The sequence below is a fragment of the Scyliorhinus canicula genome, chromosome 21, assembly GCF_902713615.1.
Source record: "Scyliorhinus canicula chromosome 21, sScyCan1.1, whole genome shotgun sequence".
NCBI classification, from domain to species: domain Eukaryota; kingdom Metazoa; phylum Chordata; class Chondrichthyes; order Carcharhiniformes; family Scyliorhinidae; genus Scyliorhinus; species Scyliorhinus canicula.
The window spans coordinates 20,126,692-20,154,402 of record NC_052166.1 but is presented as its reverse complement, the minus strand read 5'-3'; the positions used below and the strand labels follow the sequence as shown (position 1 = coordinate 20,154,402).

The 27,711-nt window shown below is 47.3% G+C and overlaps 1 protein-coding gene across 6 annotated transcripts in view; it reads left to right on the top strand.

The window, feature by feature from the left end:
- The window catches only part of lrsam1 (leucine rich repeat and sterile alpha motif containing 1), a 112,627-nt gene that overhangs the window by 9,239 nt on the left and 75,677 nt on the right, over positions 1 to 27,711 (top strand). For all 6 annotated transcript variants that reach the window (XR_005458558.1, XR_005458557.1, XM_038782632.1 and 3 more), the window contains exons 4-8: positions 2,357 to 2,434; positions 8,447 to 8,515; positions 9,529 to 9,613; positions 18,272 to 18,393; positions 26,095 to 26,185. Coding sequence is in view for 4 of the 6 variants with exons in the window: in XM_038782632.1 (XP_038638560.1) it covers positions 2,357 to 2,434; positions 8,447 to 8,515; positions 9,529 to 9,613; positions 18,272 to 18,393; positions 26,095 to 26,185 (445 nt within the window). In the remaining 2 variants the exon portion in view is untranslated. The remainder of the gene's footprint in view (positions 1 to 2,356; positions 2,435 to 8,446; positions 8,516 to 9,528; positions 9,614 to 18,271; positions 18,394 to 26,094; positions 26,186 to 27,711) is intronic.

The following is a 27,711-nucleotide window of genomic DNA, read 5'->3' as shown; positions in this document are numbered from 1 at the left end:
CTCCCTGAGCCCTCCTGCCGGGCCCCTCCCTGAGCCCTCCTGCCGGGCCCCTCCCTGAGCCCTCCTGCCGGGCCCCTCCCTGAGCCCTCCTGCCGGGCCCCTCCCTGAGCCCTCCTGCCGGGCCCCTCCCTGAGCCCTCCTGCCGGGCCCCTCCCTGAGCCCTCCTGCCGGGCCCCTCCCTGAGCCCTCCTGCCGAGCCCCTCCCTGAGCCCTCCTGCCGGGCCCCTCCCTGAGCCCTCCTGCCGGGCCCCTCCCTGAGCCCTCCTGCCGGGCCCCTCCCTGAGCCCTCCTGCCCGGCCCCTCCCTGAGCCCTCCTGCCCGGCCCCTCCCTGAGCCCTCCTGCCCGGCCCCTCCCTGAGCCCTCCTGCCCGGCCCCTCCCTGAGCCCTCCTGCCCGGCCCCTCCCTGAGCCCTCCTGCCCGGCCCCTCCCTGAGCCCTCCTGCCCGGCCCCTCCCTGAGCCCTCCTGCCCGGCCCCTCCCTGAGCCCTCCTGCCCGGCCCCTCCCTGAGCCCTCCTGCCCGGCCCCTCCCTGAGCCCTCCTGCCCTGCCCGGCCCCTCCCTGAGCCCTCCTGCCCTGCCCGGCCCCTCCCTGAGCCCTCCTGCCCTGCCCGGCCCCTCCCTGAGCCCTCCTGCCCTGCCCGGCCCCTCCCTGAGCCCTCCTGCCCTGCCCGGCCCCTCCCTGAGCCCTCCTGCCCTGCCCGGCCCCTCCCTGAGCCCTCCTGCCCTGCCCGGCCCCTCCCTGAGCCCTCCTGCCCTGCCCGGCCCCTCCCTGAGCCCTCCTGCCCTGCCCGGCCCCTCCCTGAGCCCTCCTGCCCTGCCCGGCCCCTCCCTGAGCCCTCCTGCCCTGCCCGGCCCCTCCCTGAGCCCTCCTGCCCTGCCCGGCCCCTCCCTGAGCCCTCCTGCCCTGCCCGGCCCCTCCCTGAGCCCTCCTGCCCTGCCCGGCCCCTCCCTGAGCCCTCCTGCCCTGCCCGGCCCCTCCCTGAGCCCTCCTGCCCTGCCCGGCCCCTCCCTGAGCCCTCCTGCCCTGCCCGGCCCCTCCCTGAGCCCTCCTGCCCTGCCCGGCCCCTCCCTGAGCCCTCCTGCCCTGCCCGGCCCCTCCCTGAGCCCTCCTGCCCTGCCCGGCCCCTCCCCGAGCCCTCCTGCCCTGCCCGGCCCCTCCCCGAGCCCTCCTGCCCTGCCCGGCCCCTCCCCGAGCCCTCCTGCCCTGCCCGGCCCCTCCCTGAGCCCCTCTGCCCTGCCCGGCCCCTCCCTGAGCCCTCCCTCTGCCCTGCCCGGCCCCTCCCTGAGCCCTCCCTCTGCCCTGCCCGGCCCCTCCCTGAGCCCTCCCTCTGCCCTGCCCGGCCCCTCCCTGAGCCCTCCCTCTGCCCTGCCCGGCCCCTCCCTGAGCCCTCCCTCTGCCCTGACCGGCCCCTCCCTGAGCCCTCCCTCTGCCCTGCCCGGCCCCTCCCTGAGCCCTCCCTCTGCCCTGCCCGGCCCCTCCCTGAGCCCTCCCTCTGCCCTGCCCGGCCCCTCCCTGAGCCCTCCCTCTGCCCTGCCCGGCCCCTCCCTGAGCCCTCCCTCTGCCCTGCCCGGCCCCTCCCTGAGACCGCCAGGTCCCCCTCATGCGGTAACGTTTTCATAGCTCAGTTAACATTCTCCAGTTGGCAGGTCTGTACTCGCCAGGTTTTATTCTATCTAATTGTATCCAGAGAATCACCAGCATTTGATTTTCCCACTCCCACACCATTTGCCTCTGTCATTCCCCAAGGGTCTATCGTTAATCCCTCCTATTTCTCATTTACCTGCTGCCCATCAGCGATAGCAGCAGAAGGCATAGCATTAGTTTTCACACGAATACCAATGACACCTAGCTCTCTCTTGCCACCATCTCTCTCAACTCCAGTGTTGCTAAATGATCAGATTGCTTATCTGACATCAAGTGTTGGATGCGCAGAGATTTCCTCCAATTAAATACTGGGATGACTGAAGCCATTGTCTTCAGTCCTCGCCTCAAACTCTTCCCTAGCTACTGACACCGGCCCTCTTCCTGGTAGCAGTCCAAGCCTGCAACAGGCCGTCTTCAATCCCACGTAAGGTGAAATTTCTATTTCTCTCAACAATGTCGCCAACTCTATTGGTCACTTAGTGAGAGAAGATCAGCAGTTTTGGTGCTGTGGGTCACAGGCATTGGTTTCACTCAGCCTCGTAGCAGAGCCTCAGTTTCCTGTTTGTGAGCTGTTAATGTTTCACTGCCTTTGATTCTGTTTCACCTCCTCAGGAGAGGTTTATGTCCTTTGTTCATTGACAGCTGTGTGACTGGTGTGAGCCTGCACTGTGTCTGAAAGAGCTCCGTCATTTTTCTTTGTTTGTTTTCCAGGTTTTAATCATTCACACTAACCACCTATCAACACTTCTGCCGAAGTCATGTAACATCCAGGATCTGTCAATGCTGAAGGCAAGTGCAGGGCTTTGCGCCTGGCTATTTCTGGTTTATACTACACCTAATGTACTTTCGAGAGCGGCTGATCGCTGGAATTGGTGAGTCAGGAATTCTGCCTGATTCTCAGTTCAGTTGGGTGTACCTACGCGCTGTACCCTCTCTGCCTCTGCACATGTTCTCTCCGTCCTCCACACTACACCTTTATCTTTCACTGTTCTCTGCACACTCTCTACTTCCTCTCCTCTCCCACCCCCTTGCTCCTTCTCTATGCAAAATGCTTCCCCCTGACCCCCTCCATGCTCCACCTCAGTTTTAAAAAAATTCTTTCATGGGATGTGGGTGTTGATGGTCATCAGTTGTTGCCCATTCCTAAATGGCATTGAGAAGCTGGTGAGCCACCTTCTTGAACCATTGCAAACCGCTGTGGTGATGTCAGTACACCCACAGTGCTGTTAGGAAGTGTGATCCCACAGCAGCGAAGGAACGGCGGGGGCAGCACGGTGGCGCAATTGTTAGGACTGCTGCCTCACGGCGCAGAGGACCCGGATTCGGCCCCGGGTCACTGTCTGTGTGGAGTCCTGCACCTACAACCCAAAGATGTGCAGGGTAGGTGGAATGGCCACACTAAATTGCCCCATAATTGGGGGAAAAAATAATTGGGTACTCTTTTTTAAAAAAAAATAAAAAAATTTTTAAAGCGAAGGAATGGCGACATATTTTAAAGTCAGAATGCTCTGCGGTTTACAGGGGAACTTGTAGTGTGGTGGTAGTGTTCCCATGCATCTATTGTCCTCCTCCTTCACATGTCAAGAAGATGCTTTCAAATTAAGAGCGGGAGTAGGCCACTCGGCCCCTTGAGCATGCCGGCATACAATAAGACCACGCTAATCTGATTGTAAACTCCCACCTAGCCTCGATAACCTTTCACCCTCTTATTTAAAAATAATCTATCTACCTTAAAAAAAAAATATTCAAAGACTTTGCTTGCAGTGCCTTTTGCGGAAGGGAGTTCCAAAGAATCCATATCCTAAAAAAAATTCTTCTCATCTACGTCTTAAATGGGCAACCCCTTATTTTTAGACTGTGACCCCTAACTCCAGATTCTCCCATGAGAAGAAATCTCCTCTCCGCATCCACCCTGTCAAGTCCCCTCAGGATCTTATATAGGGGCTGGTTTAGCACAGGGCTAAAGAGCTGGCTTTTAAAGCAGACCAAGGCAGGCCAGCAGCACGGTTCAATTCCCGTACCAGCCTCCCCGAACAGGTGCCGGAATGTGGTGACTAGGGGCTTTTCACAGTAACCTCATTTGAAGCCTACTTGTGACAATAATGATTTTCATTTCATTTCATTTTTCATGTTTCAAACAAGTCGCCTCTTACTTTTCTAATCTACAGTGGATACGAGCCGAGCCTCCAACATTTCCTCATGCGACAACCCGGCCATCCTGCTATGAGTTTGGTAAACCTTTTCCAAACTGCATCAAATATATTTACATCCTTCCTTAAATCAGGAGATCAATACTGTACACAATATTCCAAATGTGACCTCACTAGTGCCCTGTACAACTGAAGCCTAACCTCCCTCCATCAGTATTTAATGTCCCTTGCAACAAACAACATTCTATTAGCTTTCCTAATTACTTGCTGTACCTGTTTACGAGCCTTTTGTGATTCATGTGCTCAGTCACCCAGATCTCTCTGAATCTCAAAGCTCTGCTGATTCCTCGACTGAAGGGATTTAAAAAAATGTTTTCAATACATTTACGGGATTTGGGTGTCGCTGGTTAGACCTGCATTTATTGCCCATCCCTAGTTGCCCTGCCCTTCAAAACGTGATGGTGAGTTGTCTTCTTGAATTGCTGCAGTCCTTCAGGTGTAGGTACACCCACTGTGCTGTTAGGGAGGGAGTTTCAGGATTTTGTCCCAGCGACAGCGAAGGAACAGCGATATATTTCTAAGTCAGGCTGGTGAGTGACTTGGAGTGGAACCTCCAGGTGGTGGGGTTCCCAGGTATCTGCTGCTCTTGTCCTTCTAGATGGCAGTGATTGTGGGTTTGGAAGGTGCAGTTGAAGGATCCTTGGTGCGTTTCTGCAGTGCATCTTGTAGATGGACACCTGGCTGCCACTGTTCGACGATGGTGGATGGTTTTTAATATTTGTGGAAGGAGGAGCAATCAAGTGGGCTGCTTTGTCCTGGGTGGTGTTGAGCTTCTTGTGGTGTTGGAGCTGCACTCATCCAGGCAAGTGAAGAATATTCCATTGCACTCCTGACTTGTGCCTTGTAGGTGGTTGACAGGCTTGGGGGGGTGGTTAATGGTTGCGAGTTACTCACCATAGGATTCCTAGTCTTTGTAATGCCTTGGTAGCCACAATATTAATGTGGCTAGTCCAGTTCAGTTTCTGATCAATGGTAACCCCCCCCACAGGATGTTGATTGTAGGGGATTCAGCGATGGCAATGCCATTGAATGTCAAGGGGTGATGGTTAGATCCTCTCTTGTAGGAGATGGTCATTGCCTGACACTTGTGTGGCACGAATGTAACTTGACACTTGCCAGCCCAAGCCTGGTTATTGTCCAGATCTTGCTGCATTTGGACACAAACTGCTTCATTGTCTGAGGAGTCGCGAATGGTGCTGAACATTGTGCAGTCACCTGCAAACATTATCTGAGAAGGAGGGGTTGATAAAGTTGGGCTTATTGGAATTTATATATAGAGGGGTTTGACAGAGTCAATACTGGGATGACATTCCCTCTCCTGGGGAAATCTAGAACCATTTCCTCTTGTGAGCAAATCTCCCACCATTTAGATAAACGTCTTTATTCTCCCTGCCAAAATGGACAACTTCACATTTTCCCACTTATTTGCCAGATCTTGTCCCACCAACAACCTATCTATGTCCCTTGTAGCATCATGTCTGTATCCCCTTGTAGCTTCCTATGTCCTCTTCACAACTTACTTTCTTAACTATTTTGTGTCATCAGCAAACAGACCGTCGGTCCCTTCAGTCAAGTGATCTATATAAATTGTAAACATGCTCAGGCCCCAACGCTGATCTCTGTGGCACACCACTCATTGCATTCTGCCAACCAGAAGAAAAACCCTTTTCTGGCTACCCACTGTTTCCTGTTAGCTAGCCAATCTTCTATCCATTTTTTTTTATCATTCATGGGGCGTGGGTGTCGCAGGATGTGCCAGCATTGATTGCCCATCCCTCATTGCCCTTGAGCGGGCAGTTCAGAGTAAGCCACATTGCTATAGGTCTGGAGTCGCATGTAGGCCAGACCAGGTAATGACCGCAGATTTCCTTCCCGAAAGGACATTAGTGAACAAATGGGTTTTTATATTGAATTTAAATTGCGCCACCTGCAGTGGCGGATTTGAACCTGAAGCATAATGTTCCTACTTCTGTATTTAATTTTCCTTGCAATAGAGAACATTCTATTAGCTTTCCTAATTACTTGCTTTAATTAGCATTACTCAGGGTCTCTGGTTTACTAGTCCAGTGAAAATACCACTATTCCACCACCTCCCCCCATGCCAATATGTTATCCCCTGTACCTCAAGCTTTTATTTTTGACCGTAACCTTTGATGTGTCACCTTATCAAAAGTCTTCTGGAAATCAAAGTACAGTAGATCCAGCAGCACATGCGACTCATTCAAAGATGAATAGCTTCTTTCTTGTTGGCGATAGCCATTGCCTGGCACTTGTGCGGCACAAATGTTACTTGTTTCCCATCAGCACAAGCCTGAATGTTGTCAAGGTCTTGCTGCATATCAGCACAAACTGCTTCAGTAACTCAGGAGTTGAAAATGATATTAAATGGTGTTCAATTGTCCAAGTTATTCAGATGCATCTATTACAATTGGGATGGAGTGTAAAAGTAGGGAAATCCTGCCTTAACCCTACAGGGCATTAGTGAGTCTGTACCTGGAGTACTGTGTATAGTTTTAATCTCCTTACTTAAGGAGAGATATACTTGCATTGGAAGTAGTTCACATGAGGCTCACCAGGCTTGAATCCTGGGATGAAGGGATTATCTTGTGGGGAAAGGTTGATCAAGTTGGGCTTACTGGAGTTATATTTGTATACTCCTATATTGGAGTTTAGGACAACAAGGAGTGATCTTATTGATACACAAGATTCTGAGGAGATTTACAGTCGTTACTGAGACAATATGTCCTCTCGTGTGGTAATCTAGAACCTGGGGACAGTTTAAAAATAATGGGCGTCCCATTTAAGACAGAGATCAGAGAGAATTTTTTTTCCAGAGGTTCATTGGTCTTTGGAATTCTCTTCCTCAGAGTAGTAGAGGATTGAATATATTCAAGGCCTAAGTTAGACAGACTTTGATTGACAAGTGTGTTGATGGCTATGGGGCAGGACGTTAAGTCCACAGATCAGCCATGATCTTATTGAATGGTGGACCAGGCTTGATGGGCCAAATGGCCTCCTCCTCCTAGGTCTCATTAATCTTATGATAATTGATATTATCCCCATTTCTGTGAACATCCCCGCTTCCGACCTTATGATAGGAGGAAAGGTCACTGATGAAGCATCTGAAGATGGTTGGGCCGCAGACGATACCCTGAGGGACTCCTGCAGTAATGTTCTTGGGGGCAGCACGGTGACACAGTGGGTAGCACTGCTGCCTCACGGCGCCGAGGTCCCAGGTTCGATCCTGGCCCTGGGTCACTGTCTGTGTGGAATTTGCACATTCTCCCCGTGTTTGCATGGGCTTCGTCCCCACAACCCAAAAGATGTGCAGGGTAGGTGGATTGGCCATGCTAATTTTCCCCTTAATTGGAAAAAAATGAATTGGGTAGTCTAAATTTTTTTTTTAAAGTAATGTTCTTGGACTGAGCTTATTGAGCTCCAACAATCACAACCGTCTTCCTTTGTGCTTGCTCTCTCCAACCTGTGGAGCATCCTCCTCTCTTCCCCCCCCCCCCCCCCCTCCTCCCGATTCTCATTGACTCCAGTTTTGTTGGGGCTCCTTAATGCCACACTCGATCAAATGCTGCCTTGATGTCAGGAGGTCACTCTCGCCTCACCTCTGGAGTTCAGCTCTTTGTCCATGTTTGAACCAAGGCTGTAGTGAGGTCAGCAGCTGAGTGGTCCTGTCAGAACCCAAACTGAGCTTCAGTGAGCAAGTTATTGCTGTCTAAGTGCCACTTGATAGTGACGGTACTTTCCATCACTTTACTGATGATGGAGAATAGACCGATGGGGTAGTAAGTTGCCGGGTTGGCTTTGCCCTGTTTCTCGTGTATAGGACATACTTGGGCAAATTTGCACATAGCCTGTTAGTTATGAGTTTTGTACTTGATCTCTCGCTGTGTTGCATACATAGATTGTCATTATTGTGCAGAAAATCTGCTTGCGGTTCCAATTTCACTGTAAAACCACACATTGTGAAATATGGAACTTTGTAAATGCTGGATCATCTAATAAAACCAGCAGCAAACCTCTGAACATTTGTTGCCGTTATGTGTCAGAACCCAGTGGCAATCCCAACGTGGGTACATGTATGGTACTTACACATAAACGTTAAACTTCTGATGGGCAGAGATATGCTGCCCAGACCTTTCCAACACTAACCCTGCCACTGTAGATTTGGGTGAGCTGCCCTGAAGCTGCCCAGAACATTATACCATACTGCCTAGAACTTGTAAACATAGGACCATGATGGGAAGTGATTTTTTTCAGTGACAGCTGTATTTTGCTAACACTAATTCTTTTTAATTAGTGAGCCCCTGAACAATGTCCCCCTCACTCCCACCCTGAAAGACCCAATCCACCCTCCTCCCTAGCCGCTCTATGGCCCTTCAAATCAGAATTTATTTTGTCGTTCAAGGTTATCGTTCTTTAACCAGTTTTTACAGGTTGAGCTACTCGGAGAGAGCCTGTGGAGTGAGGGAGGGTGGGGTTACTGTTCAACGACTATCGGACTGTCTGACTGTGTTGCGTTCGGTATTAAGGTTATTTTGATAAGTGGAGATTTTTACTGTCTGTTTCCTTCTCTCAGATTTTGGATCTCCATGACAACCAGCTCACCTCACTCCCCGAGGATATGGGTCACCTTGTATCCCTGCAGGTAAATAGGGTTCTTAACGAGTTCTGCCAGGAGTGAGAGTCCTTTGACTCTGCGTCTGTCACATTCCCCAGCCAAGCAGGATGGAAGTCCCTCCATTGTGAGGGAGACTACGTTGCTGCACAGGCTCTGTCGACTGAGGCAAAATGCTGCTTGTCTCAGACCCTGGGCCAGCAAGTAGATAAACTGCTGTTTGGCTCCAGGGTAGTTTGGTGCGGCCTGTCATCAGCAACTTACATTTATATAGCATCTTCAACGTTGAAAATTATCCCCAGGAGCAAAACTGAGCCAAGGAGAAGTCATTAGGAAGGGTGACTGTGAGATGTTTTCCAACGGGTCGGAAGGACGGAGCAAGATAGATGCTCGGAGAGTTGCAGAAAGATTATTCCAGGGCTTAGGCAACTAAAGTTATGGTTGCCATTGCCTCCCCCTTACTCCCTCTTTGATTTCCCCGTGTAAACGAGGTACAGATTTTTCTCTGATTGTCTGGGAGGGTTACTGTGGATACCTGGCAGCTTTTGGTCTCTGTTAAGTGGCCATTCTTGATGTCCCGTGCCCAGGCAGAGAGTGCTGGGAAGCAGTATGACTCTGGAGGAATGCCTGCCAACCCATGTCCCGTCCTTTCCTTGTCTACTGTCTGACATAAGCCACTGGATAACCAACTGTGGGAACATGACTATCTTTCAATTCAGTCAAATCAGGCAGATAAGTCTGCAAGTTGGCACCTCCAGCAATGCAGAACTCCCTCAGCGCTGCAGTGAAGTATTGGGGGGGGGGGGGGGGGGGGGGGGGGGGGCTCACTCCTTGATGATTAGGATCGCTGTTGAGAAGAGAATTGTCCTGTTGTGACCTGCAACAGCATATTGATAATCAGACAGTTATTGCCACCCTCCCCCACAACCTCCCTCACCACCGCAACCCGCCCCTCAAGCTCCCAATTCCCTTACTGTGGGATTGTTATTCTTCATCTTGTCCTGCTGTCCCCTCCACTGAATTTTTTTTGCGTAATATTTCAGGTGCTCAACGTGGAACAAAACCATTTGAAATCTCTCCCTAACTCTCTTGCAACATTGACCCAGCTCCAGACACTGAACGTAAAAGGTAACAGACCCTGTGTTTAAAGTGTGTTCTCCGGGAAGGCTGGTCGACTCAAAAGCTGTGACCTGCCTCCATTCATGACTGGGATGCCTGAGGTTGCAATCCCAGTCATTGCATTTTGGTCTCCAGGAGGGACTTTGTATCTCTGTCCCTTCCTCTCCCAGTTGAAGCAGCAGTGAACTTTGGGGAGGAGTTGGGAAGAGAATCGTGCAAAGCTCCCCACAGGAACAGCATTTGAGGAAGCCTGTCTGTGTCGAACCTGTGTTCCGCTTGGTCCCTGCTAAGGCAGTTCTTCTGATCCTGTAATGGTGGAACACACATGGTGGCACAGTGGTTGGCACTGCTGCCCCACAGTGACCCGGGTTCAATTCCAATCTTGGGTGACTGTGTGTGGAGTTTGCATGTTCTCCCCTGTGTTAGCGTGGGTGATCACAACATGATTGAATTCAGTGCAGCTTTTGAAAGTGAAAAGCGCGTTTCAGATACTAGAAGTTTAGACTTGGGTAAGGCAGACTTTAACAGGATGAGGCAGAGACTGTCCATGGTAAACTGGAAAGATCTGTTAGTGGGTCAGACGACTGAAGACCAGTGGAGAATATTTCAAGAAATATTTAACGAGATGCAGAGCAAGTGTATACCCCTGAGAGAAAAAGGCTCCATTTCACAAAAAAATGGCCATGGACAACCAAAGAGGTAGGGACAGCATAAAACTGTACAAAATCCCAGAACTGGACAAATGGGATCGGTACAAGGGCCAGCAAAGGGGCTGGTTGAATGATGGGAATACTTGAATGCTGGCATAGGAAATCATACATTCAAATTTGTGAATGATACAAAGTTAGGTGGCATTTTAGACAGTCTAGATGCTAGCATGAAATTGCAAAGATATTAACAGACTAGGTGAATGGGCAAAATTGTGGCAGGTGGAATTTAATGTAAGCAAGTGTGAGGTTACCATTTTGGACCAAAAAAGGATAGAGCAGGGTACCTTCTAAATCAGGGGTGGGCAAACTACGGCCCGCGGGCCGCATGCGGCCCGCCAAAGGTATTTCTGCGGCCCACCAAGTCATTAAAAAAAAAAAAAAAAATTTTGTTTAAAAAATTTTTTACATTTTTTTTAAGGTTAATGGGGGGGGGGGGGCTGTTGGGTTACTTACTGGTATAGGGTGGATACGTTGACTTGAGTAGGGTGATCATTGCTCGGCACAACGTCGAGGGCCGAAGGGCCTGTTCTGTGCTGTACTGTTCTATGTTCTATATGAGGCGCCCAGAATCATAACCGGGTGAAGTAATTATTTTACTTAATATACTATGCGGCCCTTTGTGAATTGTGAATTTCTGAATGTGGCCCTTGCACGGAAAAGTTTGCCCACCCCTGTTCTAAATGGATAGCGGTTGGGTGCAGTGGATGTCCAAAGAGATTTTGGGGTTCAGGTACATAGGTCCTTAAAATGCCAGGAATAAGTGAAGAAAATAATCAAAAATGTTGATGGAATGCTCGCCTTGATTAGAATGTAAAGACACCAAGGTTATGTTGCGGCTATAAAAAAACCCACTTGCAGTATTGTGAGCAGTTCTGGGCACCACACCATAGGAATGATATTTTGACCTTAGAGTGAGTCATAGAATCAATTAGCACAGAAAAGGCCCTTTGCCCCATCGAGTCTGCACTGAGTGCAACATAGGTTTACAAAATGATACCTGGGCAACAGGGATTGAGTTACGAGGAGAGATTGCTCAAATTAGATCTGTTTTCGCTAGAATTTAGAAGGTTAAGGGGTGGTTTAATTGAAGTATGCAAGGTATTAACAGGGAAAGACAGGGTGAATAAAAGATAAACTATCTCCACTGGTTGGAGATTCTAAAACTAGGGGACGGCACGGTAGCACAGTGGTTAGCACTAGGGGACGGCACGGTAGCACAGTGGTTAGCTTAGACAGACACATGGACAGCAGTAACTTGAAGGGGTGTAGATTAGGTTGATCTTAGATTAGGATAAATGGTCGGCACAATATCGTGGGCTGAAGGGCCTGTACTGTGCTGTACTGTTCTATGTTCTAACTCAACGCAATGTGGCCTGAGTGATGAGTGCCAATTCCCCCAGCCGAACAGCCCTACATCGTGAACACAATGAGTGTTAACATCTCAGTAATAATATGAATATTGTATGGGAGATAAACGATTAAAAATTCTATGTGAATTCTTCTTACCATCAGATGGTGATCAAGAGCAGTCACATATATATCCCATAACGACTCTTAATTCTAGGAGAGGGTGTTTAGGCGTGAGAGAGAGTAGTTGTGTATTTGAGAGTTCTATAGTTACGAGTTATTGCATAGTTTATTTTAACAACCTTGTACTTAGGAAACATTCAAATCTAGTTTATATAGTGTTAATAAATCAGCTTTGTTAATTTACTTACCTTGATGTTCGGCAGCACGGTGACGCAGTGGGTTAGCACTGCGGCCTCGTGGTGCCGAGGTCCCAGGTTCGATCCAGCTCTGGGTCACTGTCCGTGTGGAGTTTGCACATTCTCCCCGTGTTTGCGTGGGTTTCACCCCCACAACCCAAAAGATGTACAGGGTAGGTGGATTGGCCATGCCAAACTGCCCCTTAATTGTAAAAAAATGAATTGGGTGCTCTAAAAAAATTTTTAAAGACATCCAGATAAAGAAAACAGAGAACATCACATGGTACTTGGGGTGGTTCCTAAGGTAGTATAGAAAGGTTTAGAGAGAAAGAAAAAAATCTCCGTGCAGAAAAAAAAACTTGAGAAGATCGAAGGAAAAAACATCTCAACCAGGGTCCGATCGCAACGACCTCGTAGAAACTAGTAGCGTCGGGGGGAAAAAACTGCCCAGTCGAAGCTTCATGGAGGGTTTGCAGACTCCAAAGCAATTCAGGACATCGGGTAAAGTTGATAAGTGGAAAAATTTCAAACAACAGTTTAAACCAAATATCCCATCCTTAGACCTCGAAGCGGCCAGCGAACAGTGAAAGATAGCGATAATCGTAACAATAGCTGGAACGCAGGCGTTAGAAATATTCACTCATTCCATTATGAGAATGTGGTTGACCAGAAATATAACAAAGTTATCGAAATGTTTGACAGGCATTGCGAGCTTCAGATAAATGAAACTTTCGAACGATATGTATTCCGGAAAAGAGTCCAGAAAGCAGGTGAAACACTTGACTGTTCTGTGACAGATCTCAGGCTCAAAGCGCAGGCCTGTAATTTTTCAATATTATTAGATTTCCTTCTGCATGATCAGATTGTATTTGGTGTTAAAAATGAAAGACTGCATGAAAGATTGCTCAGACAACCGAAACTAACGTTAGAAGATGCCAATAGTATGTGTCGTGCAAGCGAACTTGCTAAAAATCAATATTCTGAGATGTTGGTCCGTGAAAGTGGCGCGAAAACGAACAACGTGGCTGATGCTGTAGCGCAATTGAAAAACCAGCGCACTCCAGACGGCGGCCATTTTGCACATGGCTTATCGGGCGTCATGACATGCAAACGTTGTGGCCACGCCCACCCAGTAAACAAATGCCCAGTCTTCAGTAAAACCTGTGCGAAGTGTCACAGACTCAATCATTTGTTTCACAGTGGCGAACAGGAGCTACAACGTATCAATATAAGAAGATGAGTGCAGTTACTAAAGGCAGAGCTGTACAAGAAATAAACTTAAATAAATCGGAAAGTAAAGCGACTAAACCCTACAATGTCCAAGATCATTACGACTGAGAAGGCACTTTCTTTGTTGGCATTGTTGAAAAAGTCAATAAAATGCCACAAGGCAATTTCTGAAGTGGATAATTTCAAACCAGTTGCAATTGATCATGATCAAGATAAGTGGACAATTCCATTAAAGGTTAATGGAACCAACATTCAATTCAAACTGGGTACCGGTACTCTCTCTAATTTGATCAATCAATTGGACTGAGCTAAATTGAACATAGAGCCTCAAATAGATGACAATGATTGTCAGTTCAGAGACTATAGTGGCAATGTCATTGCTACGGTGGGAACATGTTATCTCACAGTCCAAGTTAAAGACATGAAGATGCCTATCAGGTTTGAGATTGTGGGACCGAAGCGTTCATCATTAGGTGTACTGGCATGTGAGCTACTGCGGCTAGTGAAGCGAATTCACAGCTCAGACAAAATCTCAGACAATGAAAAAGACCAAATTGATGATATCGTTCACAAGTTTCCACATGTGTTTCATGGAATGGGTACGTTACCATTCAAGTACAAAATACAGCTTGAGGAGAATGCCAAGCCGGATATTCATCCACCAAGGAGGGTTCCAACTCCCTTGAGGGAATGTTTGAAACTGGGACTTAACCTCATTCAGCAGCTGGAGATCATCCCACCAGTGAAAGAACCCACTGACTGAGTTAGTTCAATGGTTATGCGTCAAGAAACCAAATGGAGATCTCCGAAAGATCTCAACGAAAATATAAAGAGGGAACATGACCCAATTCCCAAACGTGAAGTGATAACAAGTGAAATGGCACATGCCAGAATTTTACGAAACTAGATGCCTCTAGAGGGTTTTGGCAACTGAAACTATATGAAACCAGCAGAAAATTATGTACTTTCAACACTCCATATGAAAGGTACTGTTTTAATCAAATGCCTTTTGGTTTAATATCAGCCGTGGAGATATTTCATCGATCGTGGAACAAATGATAGGAGGTGTTGAAGGTGTCGGAGTATATGTTAACGATATTATATGGTTAGTGACTGAAGAAGAACACAACGCAAAACTTCTTCAAGTAATGCAACGAAGAGAGAGTTTGCTTTAAAACTTAATAGAACCAAATGTCAATTTGGTATATCCAGACTCTGTTTTTAGGTGACCAGATTTCAGCTCAAAGTGTGCAGCCAGACACTGAGAAGTTTGCAGCCATCAACAAGATGTCTTCGCCTAAAGACATAAAAGCGGTTCTTAGACTGCTAGGTGTGGTAAACTTCCTGGGAAAGTTCATTCCAAATCTATCATAATGTACAACAGCTCTGAGACAGCTGATACGAAAAAATGTTCTATTCACATGGACTGAAGAACACGAAAAGGAGTGGTCTGATTTAAACACAGCACTCACAACAGCACCAGTTCTGTCATTCTTTAATCCTATGAGGGAAACAAAGATATCAACAGATGGAAGCAAGGATGGCCTAGGAGCTGTGCTACTTCAGAAAACATCTGACAGGCAATGGCAACCGATAGCCTATGCATCAAGAGCGATGACAATGCCCGAACAGCGCTATGCGCAAATAGAAAAATAATGTCTAGGTCCTCTCATTGGAATGGAGAAGTATGTGTACGGGTTACCTACCTTTACTGTGGAAATGGATCATTGTCCTCTTGTACCAATCATTAAGAAACATTTGAATGATATGTCACTGAGACTCCAACATATAATCATGATAATTCAACGGTATGTCTTTGTGCTAATTGTTATGGGAGCGGCATTTTCAGAACCCCAAAATGTATCATGGAGTTCAACCAGCCTCTCCCTTTAATGTATTGTTGCTTTTAAAGCACGTGGCTTGTTCCCCAGGTGTGGTATTACAATTATGGACACATGGGTTTTTAAACACAAAACAATGTTTATTCCATGAACTTAAATTAACCTTTTAAAATAAACATTGAATCTCTTAACACCCCTTACTTCAAAGATAACCCCGAAAATAATACAACACTAAATAATCCCTCAAAATGTTCCTTCAAACCTCCAAAAGACTTAACACCTTTAAACAGAAACACATCAGGTTAAAGACATTGCTATTATGAGTTTAAATCACCCAAATGATTCAGAGATAGTCTTTCCTGGCAAAGATCACAGCAGATCCAGCTCACTGCAAACACAGACACACCCAAGCTCTTTTCCTCAAAACTGAAACTAAATCTCCCAAAAAGCAGAAGTGATCTCGGCTCAGCTCCCCCTCTGACATCACTTCAGTAATATGAGCTGCTCCATTTCTTAACAGTACATTGCTTAAACATCCATTTCTTAAAGGTACTCTCACATGACATAATCTACATACTGGGTAAAGACCTTGTGCAACTGAAGATGGTACTGGGATGAATGACATAGTACAGGCAATCGCAGCTCAAGCAAATATAATAGAAGAAAATCCTCCTGTCACAGATGAAAAACTAAAATTAATAACAGAGGAAACGACCAAGCATGACACATTACAGCATGAGACCCATTTTATGAAAGATAGTTGGCCTAAAGGTACGTGTTCCAGCTATAGGAACATTTGAGTGGATCCAAGCAGCATCAACAGACACCTGCTGAGGTAATACCGGATAGAAATTCCGGCTTTGTTAAGGATCCTCAGCATGGTGCATGAAGGCCATTTGGGATTGAAACGTGCAATCGAAGAACTCATCAATCAGTATATTGGTCAGGTATCAATGAAGACATCAATAACCTTGTGGCAGAATGCGAAACATGTCAATGATACCAGCAACAAAAGGAAACATTGATGATGCATCAACTAATCAAGACTCCATGGTCAAAGGTTGGCATCGATCTATTCTACTTCCATGGTAATGATTATTTACTAATCATAGATTACTTCTCGAACTACCCCGAGGTGATCACATTGCCCAATTCTAGTTCGAAAGCGGTCATAAAGCAACCAAAGATGTGTTTGCAAGACATGGAATCCCATTTACTGTCATGACAGACGACGGTCCATGTTTTGACAGCTGCAATTGGACAGAATTCTCACAAAGGTTGATTTTCAGCATATCACGTCAAGACCATTGCATCCACAATCGAATGGGAAAGCTGAAAAAGGTGTTCACATAGCAAAGCAACTCCTAAAGGAAGCGTTGGATTGAAGAAGCGATCCATTCTTAGCTCTACTCAGCTGCAGCGCTGCACCACTAGCTACGGGTTTGTCACCAGCCCAACTGCTGAAGTATCGACAGCTACGTACAACTTTAGCATACTTAACAATAGCAGATCCTGATAATGATGATGCTGTGCAGAAAATGAAGCAGCACAGGCAAACTCAACAGCATTACTACAACAAGACAGCTAAGGATCTAGCAACGCTAGAGCCAGGAGATAATGTGTGGGTACAGATTCCAACTGGAGGATGGTCCTGCATGGCATTTATGATTCACCACACAGAACCACACTCCTACGTCGTTCTCACAAATAACGGTTCTATCCTACAAAGGAATCGTAGAGCACTTCTCAAAGTATTTCCACACATAAGAGCTTGACACAGAGCCACACCGTCAACTTCGACGGAGCAACAGCGAGATTTTGTCACACCACAAAGATCACGAACATCTGCTGAACAACCACGATTGAGAAGGTCCACTTGCATCAAAGCTGGACAGACTCAACTTGTGAAGCATTTTTTTAAAAAAAATTGTAAACAATGACGGTAATGATTTACATGTATAGAACATACAATGCTTTTACCATGCATATATGTTTGTACCAGTCTCCAAACATCTTCAAAGGAAGGGGAATGTAACAATATGGATATTGTATGGGAGATAAATTGTTAATTTAATGTAATCTTACCACCAGATGGTTATCAAGAGCAGTCACATATATATCACGTGATGACCCTTGATTCTAGGAGAAGGTGTTTAGGTGTGAGAGAGAGTAGTTGTGTATTTGAGAATTCATAGTTAGAGTTATAACATTGTTTGTTTATTTTAGCAACCTTGTACATGGGAATACGTTCAAATCTAGTTTAAGTAATATTAAGAAATCGGCATTGTTAATTTACTTAGCTTGATGTTCTTTGTTAAACACTATGCATTCAAGATATCCAGACAAAGATAACAGAGAACATCACAATCTCCTCTCCGCATCTGCTTAAACATTGGGCCGATTTGCTGTCACCATAAACTTCTACTACTGGAGTCTGCCTGATAGCATTACAACAGGGAAGAAATTTATTGAGTTGAGGTTCCAGGGAGGGCACTGACCTTGCGTCAGTGACGCGTTAGCAACCAAAATCTTCAGAAATTGTTGTGTGACTTGAGTCAATAGTTGGATTTGAAAGTGCCCGAGGCGTTGAGTGCTTGAAGGTACCCAAGGTGCCCCGGGCGCTGGGTGCTGGAAGGTGCCCTGGGTGCTGGAATGTGCCCCGGGCGCTGGGTGCTGGAAGGTGCCCTGGGTGCTGGAAGGTGCCCTGGGTGCTGGAAGGTGCCCTGGGTGCTGGAAGGTGCGCTGGAAGGTGCCCTGGGTGCTGGAAGGTGCCCCGGGTGCTGGGTGCTGGAAGTTGCGCTGGAAGGTGCCCCGGGTGCTGGAAGGTGCCCCGGGTGCTGGAAGGTGCCCCAAACCTGTTTTACTTCTAGTCTGTTAAGAAATGAGAGTTTCACGTCTCCATCTGAGCTGGTTTGGATCTCTGGCCCCAGAGCTGTGGCTGTTTAGGTTTCACACCACCTAGTCCAATTCTACTGTTTTTAATTGTACAACAACAATTAACGTTAATACAGTGCCTTTAACATGGTAAAATGTGCAAGACATTTCACTGTTGGGGGTCAGAGCTGAGCAGCAATACGTGGGATCGGAGAGAAGTAGGGTGAGAGGCTTTGCTTTTCCTTTAGTCTTGCACCAGACATTAATGCCCCTGTTTATCTTCCTCTCTTGTCCCGACCACTTCAGCGAACCGGATCCGGAAAGTGCCAGAATCTCTGAGTGGACTGAGGAGCTTGCGGACATTCGACGTCAGTCAGAATCGAGTTCAGGTTCTCCCACAGGACCTGGCTCATATCCACACTCTGGAGGTAACCCTGTGTGTATCTTACATCTTTTGATCTGTGCATAATTTTCTGTATTTGTATAGAATGCATAAAGATAGAAGGGTTTATTGAGAAAATAAATATCAACAATGTTTAATGCACAGTTGCGAAGCCTGAGGGTCGAGTACTGAATACTGTTGAGGGGAATTACCTCTTTTGGCGCCGGGGGGGAAGGATGGGGGGGGGGGGGGAGGAGGAGAGGAGAAGGATGGGGGGGGGGGAGGAGAGGAGAAGAGAGAATGTCTTGGAATGGTTACATTCTGGAGGGGGAGGGTAAACCACTAGTGGTCGTGGTGCACATCGATACCAACGACATGGGTTAAAAAAGGGATTCACGCCCACAACCCAAAGATGTGCAGGTTAGGTGGATTGGCCACACTAAATTGCCCCTTAATTGGAAAAAGAAAAATAATTGGCTACTCTAAAAACATTTTTTTTTTTAAATGATAGAATATATCGGATGAATATGTGGCTGAAGAGATGGTGTGAAGGGGAGGGTTTCTGGTTTTGGGGGGATTGGACCTGTACAAACTGGACGGGTGGCGGAGTTTGATTATTGTTGATTAAAGAAGATATTGATACAATATTGAGGAAAGATATGAGTACAGATGGTGTGGAATATGTCTGGGTGGAGTTGAGAAACATCAAGGGGCAAAAAACATTTCTAGGGGGTGGTATACAGACCACCAAACTGCAGTGGTAATGTTAGGAATAGCATTAGACAGGAAATCATGAGATGCAGGTGATAAAGGAACATCTGTGATTATGGGTGACTTTAATCTGCATTTAAATTGGGTGAGTCAAATTAGTCACAGTAAAACAGGAGGAATTTCAGGAGTGTATATGGATATTTTTCTGGACCATATGTTGAGGAATCAACAAGGGACAAGCCATCTTGGACTGTGTGTTGTGCAAGGAGATAGGATTAGTTGGCAATCTAGTTGTGAGAGAACCCTTGGGGATGAGTGACCATAATATGGTAGGATTTTTTATCAAGGTGAATAGTGAGATTGATTCTGAGACCAAGGCCCTGAACCTCAATAAAGGTAACTATGATGGTATGAGGCATGAGCTGGCAAAGACGGACTGGGAAATATTACTGAAAGGGAGGATAGCGGACAGGCGATGGCAGGCATTCAAGGAACAAATAGGTGAACTCCAAATTATTCCTAATTTGCGCAAGAGTAGAAAGAGAACTCTGGCCAAACCTGTCTTAACAAAGGAAATTAGAGATAGTAGTAGATTCAAAGAAGAGGCATACAAATTGGCAAAAGAAGCAATAGACCTGAGGATTGGGAACAGTTTAAAATTCAGCAAAGGCAGACCAAGGGATTGATTAAGAAGGGGAAAATACAATTTCAAAGTAAACTAGCGGGGAACATAAAAATTGTCTGTAAAAGTTTCTCTCAATGTGTAAAGTGAAAAATTAATACAATCTACAGTCAGAAACGCGGGAATTCATTAAGGGGAACATAGAAATGGCCGAGGAACTAAATTCATACTTTGCTTCTGTCTTCACAAAGGGAGACATGAATAATGTACCGGAAGTTCTGAGAAGCACAAGTTTTAGTGAGGAACTGAAGGAAATTAGTATTGGTAAAGAAATCATTTTAGGGTGGGTTTCGCCCCCACAACCCAAAAACGTGCAAGCTAGGTGGATTGGCCACGCTAAATTGCCCCTTAATTGGAAAAATGATTGGGTACACTAAATTTATAAAAAAATAATTAAAAAAAAAAAAAAAAATCATTTTAGGGAAATTAATGGGATTGAAGGCAACCAGATCTCCAGGGCCTGATAATCTGCATCTTCGATTACTTAAGGAATTACCCTAGAAATAGTGGATCTATTGGTGGTCATTTTCCAAAATTCTTTGGACTCTGGAATGGTTCCTACAGTTTTGAGGGTAGCGAATGTAACCCCGCTATTCAAAAAGGGAGGTAGAGAGAAGACAGGGAACTATAGACAAGTGAACCTAACGTCAGTAGTAGGGAAGTTGCTGGAGTCCATTATCAAGGGTTTCATAGCATAGCATTTGGAGAGCCTTGGTGTAATCAGACAAAGTCAGCATGGATTTACAAACGGAAAATCATGCTTGACAAATCTACTAGAATTCTTTGAAGATGTAAGTAGTAGAGTTGACCAGGGAGAACTGGTGGATGTGGTTTATTTAGACTTTCATAAGGCTTTCAACAAAGTTTCATGCACCAGATTAATATGCAGAGTTAAGACACAGGGATTACGGGTAGTGTCTTGAGAGGGATAAAAAGCTGGTTAGCAGACAGGGGAAGGAAAGTTTGAATAAATGGTTCTTTTTCTGATTGGCAGGCAGTGACCAGTGGGGTGCGGCAACTAGGACCCCAACTGTTCAGATTATATATCAGTGATTTGGACGAAACAGCAGAATGTATTATCTCCAAATTTGCAGATGATACAAAGACCAAAAGGCCTGCAGCACGGTTCAATTCCCGGACCAGCCTCCCCGAACAGGCGCCGGAATGTGGCGACTAGGGGCTTTTCACAGTAACTTCATTGAATCTACTCGTGTCAATAAGCGATTTTCATTTCAGTTGGGTGGGAGGATGAGCTGTGAGGAGGATGAAGAGATGATTCAGTGGGATTTGGATAGGCTGAGTGAGTGGGCACGTGCATGGCAGATGCAATGTAATGTAGAGAAATGTGATGCTATCTGCTTCGGTAGCAAAAAATAGGAAGGCATTATTGTTTGAATGGATGTAAATTGAGAGAGGTGGATACTCAGCGAGACCTTGGTGTCCTCGTGCATCGGTCGCTGAAAGTAAGCGCACAGGTACAGCAGGCAGTAAAGAAGGAAAATGGTATGTTGGCCTTCACAGCGAAAAGATTTGAGTACAGGAATTGGGATGTTTTTCTGAAATTGTATCGGGCATTGGTGAGGCTATGTCTAGAGTATTGTGTGCAGTTTTGGTGTCCTTATCTGAGGAAGGATGTTCTTGCTATGGATGGAGTGCAGAGAAGGTTTACCCGGCTGATTGGATGGTGGGACTGTCATATGTGGAGAGACTAAATCGGTTAGGATTATATTAATTAGAGTTTAGAAGAGTGAGAGGGGATCTCCTATTTTACAAAATTCTAACAGGATTAGACAGGGTAGATTCAGAAAAAATGTTCTTGATGGTGCAGGAGATGGTCCAGAACCAGGGGTCATAGTTTGAGGATAAGGGATTTATCATGGCCAATCTACCTAACCTGCACATCTTCTTTGGACTGTGGGAGGAAACAGACTGTGGGCACACCCGGAGGAAACCCACGCAGACACTGGGAGAAAGTACAAACTCCACACTGGCAGTCACTATGGCTAGTTCAGTTCAGGTTCTGGTCAATGGTAACCCAGGATGTTCATAGTGGGGAATTCAGCAATGGTAATGCCATTGAATGTCAAGGAGCGATGGTTAGATCCTCTCTTGTTGGGGATGATCATTGCTTGGCACTTGTCTGGTGTGAATGTTACTTGCCACTTGACAGCTCAAACCCCACTTCTGACCTTATGATGGAAGGGAGATCATCAATAAAGCAGCTGAAGGTGGTTGGGCCTAGGACACTACCCTGAGGAACTCCTACAGTGATGTCCTGGAGTTGAGACAATTGACCTCCAACCACCACAACCATCTTCCTTTATGCCAGGTATCACTCCAACCAGCGGAGAGTTTCCCCCTGATTCCCATTGACTCCAGTCTTGTGAGGGCAAATGCTGCCTTGAATTGAATGGCCATCACTCACACCTCACCTCTGGAGTTCAGCTCTTTGTCCATATTTGAGCCAAGGTCAGGAGCTGAGTGACCCTGACTGAATCCTAACTGAGCGTCCATGAGCAGGTTATTGCTGAGTAAGTACCACTTGGTAGCACTGATGTTGACCCTTTGCTTGGTGGTAATGGTAGAGTAGGGGGCATCCTGGGCCATGATGTTACAGATTGTGGTCGAGCACAATTCTGCTGCTGCTGATGGCCACAGCGCCTCGTGGATGCCCAGTCTTGAGTTGCTAGATCGTTTCGAAATTTATCCCATTTCGCACGGTGGTAATGCCTCACAGCACGATGGAGGATATCCTCAATGTGAAGACAGGACTTTATGATGGTCACTCTTGCTGATACTCTATAGATAGATGCACCTGTGGCTGGCAGGTTGGTGAGATCAGGTCTGGTATGATTGTCCCTCTTGTTGGTTCCCTCACCACAGACCCAGTCTAGCAGCTATGTCCTTTAGAACTCAGCCAACTAGGTCTGTGGTGGTACTACTTAGCCACTCTTGGTGATGGACATTGACGTCCCCCATCCAGAGTACATTCTGTGCCCTTGCCAACCTCAGCGCTTCCCCCAAGTGATGTTCAACATGGAGGAGTACTGATTCATCAGCTGAGGGTGTACCTCTACCAGGAGGTTTCCTTGCCTATGTTTGATCTGGTGCCTTGAGACTTCATGGGGTCCAGAGTCAATGTTGTGGACTACCAGGGCAACTCCCTCCCAACTGTATACCACTGTGCCGCCACCTCTGCTGGATCTGTCCTGCTGTTGGGACAGGCATACCCAGTGATGGTGATGATGTCTGGGATAGAATGATTCCATGAGTATGACTGTGCCAGGCTGTTGCTTGACTAGTCTGTGAGACAGCTCTCCCAATTTTGGCACAAGCCCCTAGATGTTAGGAAGGAGGACTTTGCAAGGTTGTTAGGGCTGGGTTTGTCGTTTCCGGTGCCTAGGTCGATGCCGGTCCATCTGGTTTCATTCCTTTGTGTTTTCTCTGTAGCGATTTGATGCAACTGAGTGGCTTGCTGGGCCATGTCAGAGGACATTTAAAGGTCATGCACATTGCTGTAGGTCTGGATTCACAGGTAGGCAGACCAGATGAGGATGACCGATTTCCCTTCCCAAAGGAAAATCCATCTGGTCCACCATGTCCCTAGAACATAGAACATTGTATGTTCTAAGTTCTAAGGACATTAGTGGACCAGATGGATTTTCCCAAAAATCGACATTAGTTTCATGGTCATTATTAGACTTTTAATTCCGGATGGTTTATTGAGTTTAAATTCTATTGTGGTGGGATTCGAACCTGGGTCCCCAGAGAATTAACCTGGGTCTCTGGACTACTAGCCCAGTGACAACACCACTGTCACCGTTCCCCCCAAAATGGTACCATGGGTGAAGCCTCTAATGTCTCATCTGAAAAGTGACCCCTCCAGCAGTACAGCACCCCCTCGGTACAGCACTGCAGCAACAGCCTTGATCTAGAGCTCAGGTGGATCAGCTTTTCTGTTTTCGTTTCCGCTCCCAGGAGATTAGCTAACTGCTGGTGGGTGGTTGCAGAGCAGTGGGTGCTATAATAGTACATCTGAATGGGACAGACTCGATGGAGTAACCAACCTTTTTCTGTTCTTTTTTCTGTGCGTTTGGAGTTTCATCTTTAACATACAGTAAGGAGAATAGAACAGGTTTAAATGTCTGGGGCAAGTGTCAGACTCAACCCCTTTTGGAAAGTGGAATGAGGATAGTTATTGGGGTGGACAAGGTGAATGGGTTCACCAGTCAATTGGGTGAATTTCTGAAGGGGAGTAGGACGAGGAAGAAGGTAGGCGGAGTATCAGTCCGTGAAGGCCATTCCTGTTCCTGATTGATTCGTCTTGGTGCATTTTGAGCTCCTCCTTGTCCTACAGCCTCTCCTAGCCGAGCTCTGCCAAATTATTGCAACAGCTGGGTGTTTTTGCCGTAAGCTTTGGAGGTTCAATGATCAGCAGACTTGACTTAAATCAAGCCCATCGTGTGTAACCCAATCAGTCATGCTGAATGCCTTTACTGCATTGGTGGTGTTAATGATATCTCTGCACTGATAGGAGATTGTTTATAAATGGTGTGAATGGGATATCGAAAGTCTTAATTTCCCCACATGTGCAGAGTCCCTAATCCAGAACTGGCAGTGGCTGGCCTGCGATAACTGGCAGCTCCCAGATAGAGGGCGACAGCTGAGAAATGTCAAACTGGTGAAATCTAAAGACAGAAAATCCATCTCATTCTGCAAGCGCTGTGCCTAAAGACCTATCCTTGGCTCATTGTCTGCTGGTGCTGCAGCCTCAGCTGTTTCCCTGGTAGCTTTCTGTCAATGGTGGTTGGCCATTGCCTTCCATCCTTGGGGGCAGGGCAAGGAAGCAGATCCCAAGTCTGCCTCTGGTGCAACGGGAATCAAACCCGTACAGTTGGCGTCACTCTGAACCACATACTAACCATCCAGCTAACCAGCCCCACGCAGCAGAAAATAAACTTGACAGACTTTGGGATTCAATTCAATGTGTCCCAGTGCTGGGGCAGTGCATGATTTCATCCAAACCCAGTGGTTAGATTCCAGATTAACTCATTACGAGGTAGCCATAATCATTGAAAACCATGATTAGATTAGCGATGTAAGCTTATGTGTGCCATAGGCACTGTCGAGTTTTTAATACATGTGGTAATTGTTCTCTAAACTTTTAATTTTGTTTTTCTCTCTCTCTGTTTCTCTCTCCTCACACACCACTCTCTCGCTGTCTCTCTCGCTGTCTCTCTCGCTGTCTCTCTCGCTGTCTCTCTCGCTGTCTCTCTCGCTGTCTCTCTCGCTGTCTCTCTCGCTGTCTCTCTCGCTGTCTCTCTCGCTGTCTCTCTCGCTGTCTCTCTCGCTGTCTCTCTCGCTGTCTCTCTCGCTGTCTCTCTCGCTGTCTCTCTCGCTGTCTCTCTCGCTGTCTCTCTCGCTGTCTCTCTCGCTGTCTCTCTCGCTGTCTCTCTCGCTGTCTCTCTCGCTGTCTCTCTCGCTGTCTCTCTCGCTGTCTCTCTCGCTGTCTCTCTCGCTGTCTCTCTCGCTGTCTCTCTCGCTGTCTCTCTCGCTGTCTCTCTCGCTGTCTCTCTCGCTGTCTCTCTCGCTGTCTCTCTCGCTGTCTCTCTCGCTGTCTCTCTCGCTGTCTCTCTCGCTGTCTCTCTCGCTGTCTCTCTCGCTGTCTCTCTCGCTGTCTCTCTCGCTGTCTCTCTCGCTGTCTCTCTCGCTGTCTCTCTCGCTGTCTCTCTCGCTGTCTCTCTCGCTGTCTCTCTCGCTGTCTCTCTCGCTGTCTCTCTCGCTGTCTCTCTCGCTGTCTCTCTCGCTGTCTCTCTCGCTGTCTCTCTCGCTGTCTCTCTCGCTGTCTCTCTCGCTGTCTCTCTCGCTGTCTCTCTCGCTGTCTCTCTCGCTGTCTCTCTCGCTGTCTCTCTCGCTGTCTCTCTCGCTGTCTCTCTCGCTGTCTCTCTCGCTGTCTCCCTCGCTGTCTCCCTCGCTGTCTCCCTCGCTGTCTCCCTCGCTGTCTCCCTCGCTGTCTCCCTCGCTGTCTCCCTCGCTGTCTCCCTCGCTGTCTCCCTCGCTGTCTCCCTCGCTGTCTCCCTCGCTGTCTCCCTCGCTGTCTCCCTCGCTGTCTCCCTCGCTGTCTCCCTCGCTGTCTCCCTCGCTGTCTCCCTCGCTGTCTCCCTCGCTGTCTCCCTCGCTGTCTCCCTCGCTGTCTCCCTCGCTGTCTCCCTCGCTGTCTCCCTCGCTGTCTCCCTCGCTGTCTCTCTCGCTGTCTCTCTCGCTGTCTCCCTCTGTCTCTCCCTCTCTGTCTGCCTCTGTCTCTCTCTCCCCCCTCACCCCCGGCCATTGCCTCTTGGCCACCCGCTCTAACAGTCCCTCAGTCTGGATGCTGAAGCTATGACCTATCCTCCAGCTAGCGTGTGCAGCAATGGAACGGAAGCCATCAAACAGTTTCTGTGCAAAGGTAAGCTTTGCGAGTGTGACCTTCGAGAGATTGTCATTCTGTCACTGCCCTGTGTTCACTGGCTCGGCAGGTGGACAGCTCCATAATTCATTTACTGTACATTTCTTAAAGCTGAGACTGGTACACGTGTAGGCCACAGGTATTATTACAGGGTAGCAACAGATACTTCACCTAATTGGGAAAGTGAGTGAGTGAACTCTCTTTGGTGGTGGTGTGGGGGGAGGGGTGGGGGGGAATGGAAGCAGCTGGTAGAAAGTGAGAGAGAGTTGAGTGAATTGGGAATTAACACTTGCCCCTCTCATCACCTTCGCCCCACTAAAGCCCAAAGTTCATACTCTCCCCATCACCAAGATAAAGGCTTAAAATCTTGTGGAGATGGGCCAGTATCACTTCCATTCCCACATTACAGCGACCTGCCAATTGTTGAGGCCCACAATCGTGCGCCTGTGTGCATGGTGCACGCGTGTGCGTACGTGTATGCATTACGTCCGTCCCTCCCGCACTGTAGTTACCAGCTCCTGGTTTCCGTGGTTATCCATTTCATCTCGTTTTCAGAGCCATCAGCAAACACTGTAGGAGCTGGCAGCAGCTTTATTTATAACAGTGCATCTGGAAGAACAGCTGGGAACACACCACAGGTGAGGAATGGGATGGAAGAAAGATTCCATCTTTCACAATGTGAGGACTCCCCAAAGCAACGCCCAGTGAAATGTTTTGAAATTGAGTCACTGTTGTACTGGAGGACACGCAGCAGCCAGTATGTGCACAGCAAGCTCCTACAAACAGCAGTGAGTCAATACCAATCTTATTTTAGTTGTTGATTGAGGGATATATATTGAGCAGGGCACTGGGGACAATTCCTCCCCTGTCCCTCCTCAAAGTGGCAACATGGGAATTTATGCCCACTTGGCTAAGAACTCTGCTCTTCATCTAGAGCTGCAGGATCTTTTGAGGGGGCAAACACGGCCATTGTTTTTACTGTCTCACTTGAAAGTTGGCAGCTCCGGCAGTGCAGCATTCCCTCAGTACTGTGTTGGAGGGTCAGCCTAGATTCGGGTTGCTCAAATATGAGCTCAAGGCAGCTTCTGACTTTTCAGGTGCGAGTGGCAATGACTCACTGAGAACTCTCCAAGGAAAAAGGAAAGAGTAGGACGATGCCATGAGTGGGATCCTTTATCAGATCAACGACGACTCCTTTCAGAAGCTGACTAACCTGAAATATTTCTGGCAGTTCCAGTTTCTTTATCCTTCATTTATTTGTTTAGTATGATAAATAGATGTTTTTCTTGCCAGCATAGTGTTGAAAAAGTTACCTCAAATTTTCATGCCACTTTCTCCCAAATCCTTGAGAGCAAACAAGTTTCCAAACTGAACATGAAGTGAAAATTAGGGCAGAGATGTCAAAAAGTATTTCCTGGACTTTCTTGTTTCCGCTCACCGTCTGTTAGGTTTCAGGTTACCCGGGCAGCTTGCTCATGTTTCAATGTTCTGGCAATGATACTGAGCACTTCACAAACACCGGCTGT